The sequence below is a fragment of the Saccostrea cucullata genome, unplaced genomic scaffold (genome assembly GCF_032062105.1).
Source record: "Saccostrea cucullata isolate Sc308-1 unplaced genomic scaffold, CSIRO_AGI_Scuc_v1 ctg15800, whole genome shotgun sequence".
In the NCBI taxonomy this organism is placed as follows: domain Eukaryota; kingdom Metazoa; phylum Mollusca; class Bivalvia; order Ostreida; family Ostreidae; genus Saccostrea; species Saccostrea cuccullata.
Window position 1 is genome coordinate 1 of NW_026917943.1, and position 13,685 is coordinate 13,685.

A 13,685-nucleotide genomic window follows, 5' to 3' on the forward strand; every position below is an offset into this window, starting at 1 on the left:
GGCAGTATGTAAACCCACGGTTTCCCAGTCTCCCCTTGTTCCCCCGCTTGTTAATATGGAATTTAAATGAAGCAATTACAGCTTATTAAAGGCAGTTTTTCTTGAGAAAAAAAGAATTAGAAATTTTTGTGTACTATGAACGACGATGAAACCTAAAAAAATTAAGGAGAAATTTTTGATATTATGTTTGGGATTTATGTGCTTAGTAAAATACTCAAATAGCCGAAAATGGTCTGAGAAAAAAAGTAATGCAAATAAAAAATTTGTGAGCGTACGATACAATAGTTTCAGACATGAAAGAGAACTTCGGATTGCTTTCAAAGGAATTTTTATGTTGGAGACCACCGCATTTTTGGACTCTATTTATGAAACAAAATTGCATCAAATCACGGATGGTAGCAAACTGATACAAACTGTTTACCAGAATGGTGTCATCAAAGACTGTGAGTTCTCAGTAGAAAACGCTACCATTCTGCAGTTCGTGCAGGATTTTGCTAACGATTCTAAAATTTTCTACCGAAAAGAACAAGGTGACGTGTTTTCTCTGTACAATTCCAATGCTCGTGATACAAACTCCAGTGCTCTTGTGTTTTTTCGCCGGAGAAAGTTTTTGCAGAATTTTAGAGATCTGATCAAGATCAGACACGATATTAAACTTTGCCACAAAATTGCAAATAAAATCAAACGAAACCATCGTCTTCCACGGGAAGAACTTATTCCGGTGTACGATGTTGAAATCTCTCCAACAAACGACAAAGGAGGAACCAGAAGAAGCAAGCGCTCCTCTCTGTTTGCCAGCTTCCTGATGTACCCCGGCACCAGATGGTGTGGGAGGGGACAACTGGCCACTGAGTACGACGATTTAGGGGAGGATAACGAGTTAGACGTGTGCTGCCGGGACCACGATCTCTGCCATCACATCATAGAGCCTTTCACCAAGAAGTTCCACTACTTTAATTTCCGCTTCCACGCTGTGTTGCATTGTAAATGCGATCAAGAGTAAGTATTGAGACCAAAAAAAAAGGGAAAATGTGTATTGTAGAAAAACTCCATGGATACTGATTGCAGAATAATTAAGTATAGGATAAAAGATATAGAGATGCGTAATTATAAAGTAGTACATGTTGGGTAATAAAGAAGCGTAACTGCCATATTGCTGATGCTAAAGGACATATTGGGCGTTAAAAATTTTAATTAAGTTTTTAATTGTGACACACTGTTCATAATGTTAATATGAAGCACTTTATTAGCAGAACGGAATTTTTCTTTGTGGCAGGATAATTTATTCTTTAGTCAAATGAAATAGCATACAATGGAATTAGAGCATTAGCTAAGTATTCCACAATTGGACACAACCAGTTAACACACCAAAAGTGCAATGCACATCGTTATTTACAGAGATTTGTTTTTGGTAGAATTGAAACAATTTTCCAAAAACCTAGATTAATCTAAAAGCGTTTGAAGCGAAATGACATTTTCATAGTTACTTGAAAGATATTACAGATTTTAAAAGAAAATACACATGTCATAAAACCAACATCCATAAATGTACACAACGCAAACTAAGAAATAAAACGAATTTAGAAATGTTTTATCTTCATATTTAATCTGCGCAGGTGGCCTTTGAATGCTTTTATGAATTAAAAAAAAATCCCCTTAATCTTTTTTTGAAGAACTTTGTTGTGCACATCTGTAAGCCGATTTATATTTGTACTCTGCACAATGCATTTACTGCAAAGTAGGGCCATTATAATGACATTTCACAGAAGTCACATCACTTGACCCGCTGTCCATTTCTTATAAGATCGTAATGGTCTTTATTTCTAATGAACTTAAAACGTATATGGAAATTAAAAAGATTTTCCCTCCTTTTTTCTGTGATCTTTATTTTTTAGAATTAATGCCACACGCTTGGGATCTTTTACTACTTTAATGCAGTTGTACACAATAAATTTATTTAAATCGACCGGAGGTGCAAGGTTTATTCCGATCTTTGAATATCCACTTTTTGATGTTGTCAAAATTCATTATTTTCTATGAATTAGTAATAGGTACTTTTTAAGGTGAGTCATCCCTGTTATGTCGTGATGACAAAAGGTGCAAAGGGGTTCTCCCCCCAAAAAGAAAGCAGGTCAGATTGCATGAATAACATCAACACGGGGTCGGCAACAATTCCGTAAAAAAAAGAAATTTTGTGAACTGTACGTAAATTATAAAGACAAATATTGAGCCGATGACATCTCTATTGTCACCATGTCGCACTTTTTTCTTCCTCGGAATATCGAATTTCTAACTCCATTTTTTCTTTATCATAGTCACAGATGCAGTAATAATTACGTTTGGGTTCACCAGTTCACGATCAGGGATTTACTCATTTCTACCACACAGAAAGGCTATTGAATTGCAGGATATTGTGCACATTATGAAAATATAGTTCATTCATGAATTTTCCGTCTCAAAGATATTGATATATTGCAGAATTAATAATGCACTTCTTATTCAAATACAAATGATCCTGCAATGTTAATTTATTTTTCAGACAAAATATATCCTTATATCCGCTTACTGTGAAAACATATAATTGGTCTTAGTAGAAATTATTGTGGCGTGAGATTAAATTTTTTGAGCAAAATTATAATACTTTGGAGGCAGCTAGGGACTGTTCTATGGCTAAGTAATAAGTAAAATAACACCATGTTTTCTTCAGACGACAACACAGAACAAGGTCTCCAATTCCAGTTTACTGATTGAAATTAGAGTTTGAGACATACACTTCTAATAAAGCATCGTTTTCAGACATAAAGGACCACACAGATCCAGTCAGCCTATGTAGGTCTCTTAATTATGATCGATCTCAAAACGTCATCTCTTTCTTTCCGTTCCAATTAGAGCACCTGACCTCTTTAAATTTATCGAAGCAGAAATTTTCTTAACTAAATAATGGTTTCTTTATATTTTTGTAAGGAAAAAAAGAAAAAGTGACCCTTTTAAAATTGTCCAATTTTATCAAAGAACAAGGCGTGGAGGAATGCCTATGATTTCAAAAACCCCTCACCATTAGGAAATGATCAAAAAATTATACTTTTCCCCTCTTTGGCAGTTTATTTTTTATTGTCAGTAAATGGTTTACTTTTACAAGAGAGGGGATGCAAAATTTCAAGCCTTAATTATGTTCCCCAAACGAAGTTGGGGAACATATTGTTTTTACTCTGTTTCTTATTAAGGTCTTCCGTTTCAGACGGAAGGCCTTATAGTGATTCTACTGTTTCTTTTTCTTTTTCTATATTATTATTTTTGTTCCCTTTTTAAAAGCACGATTTCTCAGAGATGACTGGACGGATTCTCATGAAATTTTCAGAGATGATAGAGTTTGAAGATAGCTTTCAAATGCTGTTTTCAGTTTTTCAAAATGCACTTCCGGTCGTCAGATATGTCCGATTTCCGCTTTTTTCAAAATAATTTTGTCTGATTCATATCTCAGAAACGGTAAGAGATTAAGACACCAAACTTATATGTCTAATAGATCTTGATAAGTAGGCGTGCCCATTTATGTTATGATTGTCCGCCGTCACTTCCGGTCGTCACAGGAAGTGATTAAAGGAATCGAAAATTTCAACTTTTCTCTATTGAAACTTTTTTTGCATAACATTATTGCATCTAATTTGTAGTTCCGAAATATATCAGTCCCACCGGAAACAAAAAACGACAACTTCCGGTTATAAGAGAAAAACTACATAATTTGAGTATTTTTCTTTCCCATAAATATATTTTATAGATAAAGTATTTGTAATGATTTTTTGATATGTTATTCAGACTGCAAATGTCTACAGTACTGTTAAATATCTTTGTAAAATTAACTTCCGGTCGCGCGATTTTCGGTCCTCAAAATGAGAAGTTATCATAGCTAGATCTCGTAAATGGTAAAAGATTAAGACACCAAACTTATCTAGAGTGATTGATCTTGATGAGTAAACAAAATCAGCTGTGATACGATCGTCCGCCGTCACTTCCGATCGTCACAGGAAGTGATCCAAAAAACCGAAATTTTCAACTTTTCTTTCATGAAACTGTTTTAATTAGCTTCTCATTATAGCATCTTATTTGTTGTTTTGAAATATTTCAGTACCACCGGAAACAAAAAAAGACAACTTCCGGTTATAAGAGGGAAACTACATAATTTGAGTATTTTTCTTTACAATAAATATCATTATTTATAAAGTATTTGTAATGATTTTTTGATATGTGATTCAGACTGCAACTGTCTACAATAACGTCAAGAATTTTTGCAAAACTCACTTCCGGTCGTGTGATTTCCGGTCCTCAAAATGAGAAGTTATCATAGCTAGATCTCGTAAACGGTGAGAGATTAAGACACCAAACTTAATGACGTGGTTAATCTTGATGAGTAGGCAAAAACAGTTAGGATAAGATCGTCCGCCCTCACTTCCGGTCGTCACAGAAAGTGATCAAAGAAATCATAAATTTCAACTTTTCTTTTTGGAATACTACTTGGCATCACACTATTACATATTAATTGTTGTTCCGATATATGTCCGTCCCAAAAGAAACAAAAACAGCAACTTCCGGTTATGAGAGAAAAAGTTTATGAATTGAGTATCATACTATCCCATAAATATATTTTACAGAATGAGTATTTAAAATGATTTTAGACACGTTATTCAGATTGCAAATGTCTCGAGCAACTACAAATATCTTTTTAAAAATTGACTTCCGGTCACATGATTTCCAATCCTCAAACTGAGTAGTAAGCATAGCCAGATCTTGGCAATGGTAACAGATCAAGACAATAAACTTATATGGATAATAAACCTTGAAGAGTGGGCTACAGATATAGGGATAAATCCCTCCGACGTCACTTCCGGTCGTCACAAGAAGTGATTTAAAAAATCTAAAATTTCAACTTTTCTTCCATTTTTTTTTTTATTTTTTTTTTTGGCATTACATTATTGCATCTAATCAGTAGTTTTGAAATATGTCAACCCCACCAAAAACAAAACAAAAAACGATTTCCAATTATAAGAAATAAAACTACGTCAAGATCAAAAGGTCAAGGTCATTGGAAAAGTATTAAAATTGCTTATATATGTCTTTCCCCCAATGACCTTGACCTTAGATATTTGACCTTGACCTTTGACCTTGTACCTTACTCAATAGTTGAAAAATCTTTATTATATTTAGCTTGATTCAGCTTCAAGTGTTAAACTCACGTTTATAAAGTTTTTTTTATGACCTTGACCTTTGACTTCGATAAATGACCTTTAACCCCATTCACCCAAAGTTCACAATCAAGCTTGAGCTCGTGGACATATTTACATCTCTCACTTTAACAAATACTTATATACCCCCCTCTCCCTTTTTTTTCTCTTGAAAAAAATCAATACCAACATAGAAAAATTTTGTATAACTCAAACGACATGATATATCGACATGAAATTTAAGGATTGCAGTAGAAGACACATCAAAAAAAGTGTCCTGAGAGTGTAACGGTGAGTCTCTGATGTATATAATGAAATTCTAATAAGAATCGGAAAAAAACTACATTTTTTTCTGTCTTAAATCTAGGTACTGATGAGTATAAAAATTAATTAAAACTTGCATTGGCTATTTCTTCAGTTTTTGTCAACAGCATTCGATTCTCCTGCTCTAATACGAAATATAAATACCAAGTATTCTTGATTTCTTTTATATGTAGATTTTATTTAAATTTTATTTATATTTTATATTAATTGAAGGAATCTCGGAAATTACAATTTTTCCTATCAAATGAATTTCTACGCAATTCAGATAGGTTAGATAGATTGCGGTTATCTCCCTTTATACGTTGCAGTGTTGAGAAAATGCCCGTGACTGACAAATTATGACAACAAATTACACGTAATCTGCCAAGTAGAGTCCACATGTACCAAAAATGCATCCCGGGACTAGCCAGATTTTGGTTTGTTTTTCCGAGCAGGGTAAAACTCCATGTATTCTGTAACTCAATCTATGCCCTAAAGAAAATTCACCAATTGATATGGGGTCACTCACTTTCTTCTAAGGCTTACGGTTTTACAGCTTAATTTCCTCTGCAACTGACCACGTGTATTAGTTTCGCATTTACAGCTCGGTATATCCTAAGTGTCATAGTAATACCTACATGTTGCACATCATTTTTTTTCAGCAAGCACTCTGATTCACTGCAAATGTGTCTCATAATTATTCTAATCATTTTTCTACATCAAATATCACATCAAACAGGGAATATCTCAGTTTTTTAAGAAATTTGACCGGGACTTTACTACGAAACTATTTCTTTCACTACGAAACTATTTCCTTCAACCTTAAAATAATAAGTTTACAAAATACCTCTAATGTCGTGGAACTCGATGGTTCAGTGGTTAGCGTGTCCGATCTTTATATGAATGGTTGTGGGATCGAGTTCGGATGGAGGAATTTTTTTTTTTTTTTTTGTCTTTTTTATTTCAATTTGTCTTTTTTTTTTCAATAGAAAAATATCCTTCTTACGGATAAATAGAGAAGAACGGAAGACCTTATTTGTTGCTGTAGCAACAAGAGTTTCTAGTTATTATTATGTTCCCCAAACGAAGTTGGGGAACATATTGTTTTTACTCTGTTTCTTATTATTATTATTATTTTTCTTCTCGGGAAAATTTTGTCCGCGAATGATCTTGTAAAGTACACATCCGATTAAGGGGAAACCTTTTTAGGGTAAGTAGGCATGTTATGTAGATTTGCGGAATCAAGGTCATTTTGCGCGCACGTGCTTGCAAGAGCGCGCACGTGCAAAACTTGAAATGACCAATATATTATGGATATAACTGTAACTTTTCTATTTTTAGGCGAAATGTTTTGAAACTCATAATGTAAGGATATATGAGTAGTATGCACAAGACGACATGGTCAACATAGCAAGATCGCACGTGCAAGCACGTGCGCTTCGCTCTGATTGGCTGAAACTAAAGTCTCAATATCTTTTTTGTTTTTTGATAAAATCATTTGAAATTTTGAACATAGTCATACATTAGGAAGATCTACAGCCCGTAATAAAAGAAATATCATGAAAGCATGTGCATGCACGTGTGCTTGCAAGAGCTCGCACGTGCAACGCGAGAAATGTCCAATATAATTGATACAGACGTAACTATTTAAATTATTCATGATATGCTTTAAAACTCATATTAGAAGTATATATTAGAAGCATAAACAAGATGACATGGTCAAAAAAGCAAGATCTCACGCGCATGCACGTGCGCTTCGCTCTGATTGGCTGAAACTAAAGTCTCAATATCTTTCTTGTTTTTTGACGAAATCCTTTGAAATTTTAAATATAGGCATGTATAAGGATATCCTACAATAAGATATATAGCAATTATCATGAAAATGCGTGCATGCACGTGCGCTGCAATCTGATTGGCTTATGCTTTAAATAGCTATAACTCCCTTTGTTTTCAACCAAACAGGATGGGATTTGGAACATGGATAGATGTAATGGACTTCTACAAGACGACATGGTCACGATGCACATGCATACACGTGCATGTACGTGCGCTGCAATCTGATTGGCTGAAACTTTGAACAGCTATAACTCCCTTGGTTTTCAACCAAACGGGGTGGGATTTAGAACATAGATAGATGTAATGGACTTCTACAGGAAAGTATGGTCGCCATGCTCATGTGAGCACGTGCGTGCACGTGAAATGAGTAAAATCAAAACTACACTTGAATTAGCGTATCTTTTAATACGTTTGGATTAAATACTTTGATATTTGGTATATTAAAATCTATAGATTGTGAAGACAAGATTATATGGTCATTACGCACGTGCATTCACATGAGCATGCGTGCAATGCTAAAATTTGAATGAAATTGGTACACTTCTGGGTAAACGTTGTTAAAGTCTCAAATGCATAGAGTTTGTCTTATCTAATGAAGCTTATAGGGAATATGCCACCAAAAGGGAGTTGGGGAGCGTTTGGGGAACATCTGTAACGGTCCCCGTTACAATTAGTACTAGTTTTTACTCTGTTTCTTATTATTATTATTATTTTTCTTCTCGGGAAAATTTTGTCCGCGAATGATCTTGTAAAGTACACATCCGATTAAGGGGAAACCTTTTTAGGGTAAGTATGCATGTTATGTAGATTTGCGGAATCAAGGTCATTTTGCGCGCACGTGCTTGCAAGAGCGCGCACGTGCAAAACTTAAAATGACCAATATATAATGGATATAACCGTAACTTTTCTATTTTTAGACGAAATGTTTTGAAACTCATAATGTAAGGATATATGAGTAGTATGCACAAGATGACATGGTCAAAATAGCAAGATCGCACGTGCAAGCACGTGCGCTCCGCTCTGATTGGCTGAAACTAAAGTCTCAATATCTTTCTTGTTTTTTGATAAAATCATTTGAAATTTTGAATATAGTCATACATAAGGGAGATCTACAGCCCGTAATAAAAGAAATATCATGAAAGCATGTGCATGCACGTGTGCTTGCAAGAGCTCGCACGTGCAACACGAGAAATGTCCAATTTAATTGATACAGACGTAACTATTTAAATTATTGATGATATGCTTTAAAACTCATATTAAAAGTATATATTAGATGCATAGACAAGATGACATGGTAAAAAAAAACAAGATCTCACGCGCATGCACGTGCGCTTCGCTCTGATTGGCTGAAACTAAAGTCTCAATATCTTTCTTGTTTTTTGACGAAATCCTTTGAAATTTTAAATATAGGCATGTATTAGGATATCCTACAATAAGATATATAGTAATTATCATGAAAACGCGTGCATGCACGTGCGCTGCAATCTGATTGGCTTATGCTTTAAATAGCTATAACTCCCTTGGTTTTCAACCAAACAGGATGGGATTTGGAATATAGATAGATATAATGGATTTCTACAAGAAGACATGGTCATCATGCACATGCATACACGTGCATTACGTGCGCTGCAATCTGATTGGCTGAAATTTTGAACAGCTATAACTCCCTTGGTTTTCAACTAAACGGGGTGGGATTTAGAACATAGATAGATGTAATAGACTTCTACAAGAAAGTATGGTCGCCATGCTCATGTGAGCACGTGCGTGCACGTGAAATGAGTAAAATCAAAAATACACTTGAATTAGCGTATTTTTTAATACTTTTGGATTAAATACTTTGATATTTAGTATATGAAAATCTATAGATTGTGAAGACAAGATTATATGGTCATTACGCACGTGCATTCACATGCGCACGCGGTCAATGCTTAAACTCGAATGAAATTGGTACACTTCTGGGTAAACGTTGTTAAAGTCTCAAATGCATAGAGTTTGTCTTATTTAATGAAGCTTATAGGGAATATGGCACCAAAAGGGAGTTGGGGAGCGTTTGGGGAACATCTGTAACGGTCCCCGTTACAATTAGCACTAGTTATTATTATTTTTCTTCTTCTTCCTGGGTACTTTTTTGTCCGGGAATGATCTCGTAAACTATACATCCGACTAAGGTGAAATGTTTTTAGGGTCAGTAGACATGTTATGTAGATTTGCGGAACGAAGGTCATTTTGCGCGCACGTGCTTGCAAGAGCGTGCACGTGCAACATGTGTAATGACCGATTTAATTGATATAGGAGTAACTTTTTAAATTTTTGATGAAATGCTTTGAAACTTATAATATAAGGGTACATTAGTAGCATAGACATTATGACATGGTCAAAATAGCAAGATCTCACGCGCATGCACGTGCGCTTTGCTCTGATTGGCTGAAACTAAAGTCTCAATATCTTTCTTGTTTTTTGACGAAATCCTTTGAAATTTTGAAAATAGCCATGCATTAGGATATCCTACAACATGATATATAGCAATTATCATGAAAACACGTGCATGCACGTGCGCTGCAATCTGATTGGCTTAAACTTTAAATAGCTATAACTCCCTTGATTTTCAACCAAACAGGATGGGATTTGGAACATAGATAGATATACTGGACTACTACAAGAAAATATGGTCACCATGCACATGCATACACGTGCATGTATGTGCGCTGCAATCTGATTGGCTGAAACTTTAAACAGCTATAACTCCCTTGGTTTTCAACCAAACGGGGTGGGATTTAGAACATAGATAGATGTAATGGACATCTACAAGAAGGTATGGTCACCATGCTCATGTATGCACGTGCGTGCACGTGAAATGAGCAAAATCAAAAAAACACTTGAATGAGCGTATCTTTTTAATACTTTTGGATTAAATACTTTAATATTAAGTATTTTAAAATATATAGATTGTGTAGACAAGATGATATGGTCATTACGCACATGCATTCACATGCGCACGCAAAATTTGAATGAACTTGGTACACTTTTGGGTAAACGTTATTCAAGTCTTAAATGCATCGAGTTTGTCTTATTTAATGAAGCTTACAGGGAATATGGCACCAAAAGGGAGTTGGGGAGCGTTTGGGGAACATCTGTAACGGTCCCCGTTACAATTAGCACTAGTTAAATGTGAAACTCAGCAAGAACATTCTTACTCATGTTAAACACGTGAAGCCAATACTGCCCAGTTAGGTAGCTGAACTTCCATTCAAAATTCTAACTGAATCAATTTGAATGTCTTGTTTACATTCCGAAAATTTTGTTCCAATACCCCCAAATTATTGTAATAAATTAGAACGCAAAATTTAATATGTAGTCAGCAATAAATCCCAAAACCGAAGGGACGAGGGAGATCCTTTTAAGATCATGTCAACTGCTCAGAAAAGGACCAGTAATTAGGAGTGTTCTGGCATTTAAAATAAATTAATCCTCTGTCTTCTCGTGGCCACGCATCATTTATAGTTCTTCATTGCACCAAACCATGGCGATGATAAGATCTGAGTTTGTTTGGATCGGGACTAAGATTCCCGGGTATTAATCAACTTTAATGATAGCCCTCTTTGGGAGAATTTATTTGATCCTTGGTTTAATCTTAGACACGATACCCTCTGATAACATCGCCTGGTCACACAGAAGTCAAATGGAGGCCCAGCTGTTCCTCAGTTGGTCATCTCTGGCTGTACATCTTTTTTTTTCACTTATTAAAAAAAATATTCTTCTTTAACATGCATGCAGAGTTCTCGGTAAGCAGCTACAATCCAAATAAAAACGGAAAATTTAAAAACATCTGATTTATATACACGCGTAAAAAATAATGAAATCCATCCCAATTGATTTTTATTGTTATTGTTATCATTTGTAATTAAATATATAAAACAAATTTTTAAAATAAAGAAAAGTGTTTGAGATTGTTATAAGTGAGAAGGCATTTCTCCTTCTTTTTTGTAACAAGTTTGCGGAAGCGATTATATATGAATACTGTGAACAGTGAGTTTTGCTTTTTGTGCAAATCCAAGCCCCTATTATAGACAGTGTTGGCCGTCCTTGTATCAAGGACCTTTTATGATAAAGAATAGGACTCAGTGATTAAATATCGTTTTAACAGAAACTCTGTCACTTTAAATGCTATTTTATACACCAGTTGCTTCATTTGAAAGACGAGTAATGCTACTGTTGATATTGAAGTAATTATCCCCCATAGAAGAAAAAAGTACAAGAGCATCTCGACCCAGTAATCTTCTTAAGTAAATATTTGTAGACCTAAATATCCTCCTTCTTCCTTTTTATTCACCGTTAAGCATTCGGCGTTAAGATGAATGAAAATCGACATTAGCATTCATCTTTTTAAAGCTTATGTAAAAAAAGATTTAGTTTCTACGTGCATGAAATACCAACGAAAAAGGGAAATGTTTTAAAATAGTCAGGTCAATCCTGGGGAGGGGTAAGGGGGGTCCATATCCCACAAGGGTAATATTCCGTTGTACTGATGAATTTAAAGTTAATTAACTTTAAGATCTTTTATGATCCTCTCGTATATCAGCAGGCAAGCAGGTAGTATCGTTTTATCGTTTTTTAAGGGGGGGGGGGGTTCAAAACTTACTGCAAAATTCCTTGACAAGCAGAAAAAAGTAAAACGTCTAAGCTCAAAAATCCCATTTCGTGGATATTGGGGGTAGGTTAGGGTAGGGTAGGTTTTTTTTCTCAACTCAATAGTTAAAGTTAATATTAGAAAAAAAAAGTGGCGGGGGGGGGGGGGTCTGCCTCCGCTCACTCACTCCACACTTAGTTAATACTACGTGCCTATATATAGCTAAAGAGACCAGGAAAATAAAATTAGAAACAAAAATAATGCCGTGTATAATTTAACGACAAACTGAGAAGTACCTGTTTTTATGTATGAAAGTTTGAAATTTAAATAGGAGACGCTATTTTCTGACAGAAGAGCTCCCATAAATCTTTATACACCGCTGCCCAAAGACCTTCAGACTAGCTACAGGTGGGAGGTTCAAAATTTTACGGTTTTGAATCCATAACAAACATAAATCTGGGTGAAGAATAATTATAATTTTTATTAGGAAAACTCTTTGCATCAAAGAAAGACTTCAAGTATAACCACAACGGCTAATTTCTATGCATCCCATCTCATTGATGGTAGGCATTAAATTAAATAGGTGACTCCACATTGAGAAGATTCATATGTTTTTATTTGAATCAGATCGTTATGGTTTTTCTCTTTATTCGATGTCTGGGTATTAGTTGTAGGAGTTTTCGGTTGGTTCAGTCACACAGAAATATCATAGGTGTGTCTCATAATTCACTGTGATGTTTCACTGGATAATTATCTTCGACTCGGTGAACGTCTTTATTTTTTCTTTGTTTATTAACATAGTGGGAGTCTTGCTCTTTCAGAAACCTACCCCTATTGTCTGTTTGTATTTTAATTTAATATCAGAGATTCATTAGAAAAATATCTAAACTTCAGTTCCGGAACCAAATACCGAGAGAACATGTACCAAGCACAAATCGTTTTCAAATATTTATGTACGGTTTTAAATCTTTTTAATGTTGTTTGCCTAATGCACACCTGTTCTTAAAGTTTTTAATATATTTTCCTCATATTTCTCATTTGTGTCTTGGAAATGAAATATATATCCAGACATTTTTATCTCTTTATCAGCATCGTTATTTGACTTTTTCATTCTATCTTTTAAGATTTCTGTTTTGTGTTTGTGCTGAAATGTATACATGTACATGAAAGTATCAGTATATTGACAGAAAGTTTTCTTTTTTTTCAGATTTCGACATTGTCTTCAACAATCGCTTTCGCCAAATGCGAACTTTTTGGGAAAAATATACTTCAACATAATGGGATCAAAGTGCTTCGTGTTCAAAGAAACGTCTGTTTGTAAAGCGTACACGTGGTACGGAACTTGCTCAGAGTATAAAACAGACACAGTTGCGCACATCAAGACACAGCCGTATTTTACATAACTCAAACCAAGGCGCCGAGTGACAAAAATCACTATCCAAGCTATTTTTTCCACATTATTTTCTCAGGAATCATTCAACAACAATTCTGGCAATTATTTTCCAGAATTTCGCATGCATTCATATTTTCAAAATATATTTATTGAACTTTAACCAAATTTTTACTCTTCTGTAAATAAATCCATTATTTTTTTTTGATCAAATCTTTATTTGTTTTTTAAGGAACATTTTCCGATAAAAAAGAATTTTACAGTTGACATAAAAGTGATAAAAAGTACAGACTTCATGTATATACTGCAATTC

At 34.6% G+C, this 13,685-nt stretch overlaps 1 protein-coding gene across 1 annotated transcript; it reads left to right on the forward strand.

Moving 5' to 3' along the window:
* Nucleotides 1–25: 25 nt before the first annotated feature.
* LOC134265619 (uncharacterized) lies at nucleotides 26–13,559 on the forward strand. Its single transcript, XM_062747871.1, has 2 exons — nucleotides 26–999; nucleotides 13,190–13,559. Exons 1-2 carry the CDS (start codon nucleotides 146–148, stop codon nucleotides 13,383–13,385), a joined length of 1,050 nt encoding a protein of 349 aa, XP_062603855.1. The 5' UTR covers nucleotides 26–145; the 3' UTR covers nucleotides 13,386–13,559.
* Nucleotides 13,560–13,685: the final 126 nt, after the last annotated feature.

What these genes read in the sequence shown, in the direction of transcription:
- LOC134265619 (XM_062747871.1), top strand. Translation starts at nt 146, where the DNA reads ATGAAACCTAAAAAAATTAAGGAGAAATTTTTGATATTATGTTTGGGA. An exon ending in CATTGTAAATGCGATCAAGA is followed by an intron (nt 1,000 to 13,189) that starts GTAAGTATTGAG and finishes CTTTTTTTTCAG; the next exon opens with ATTTCGACATTGTCTTCAAC.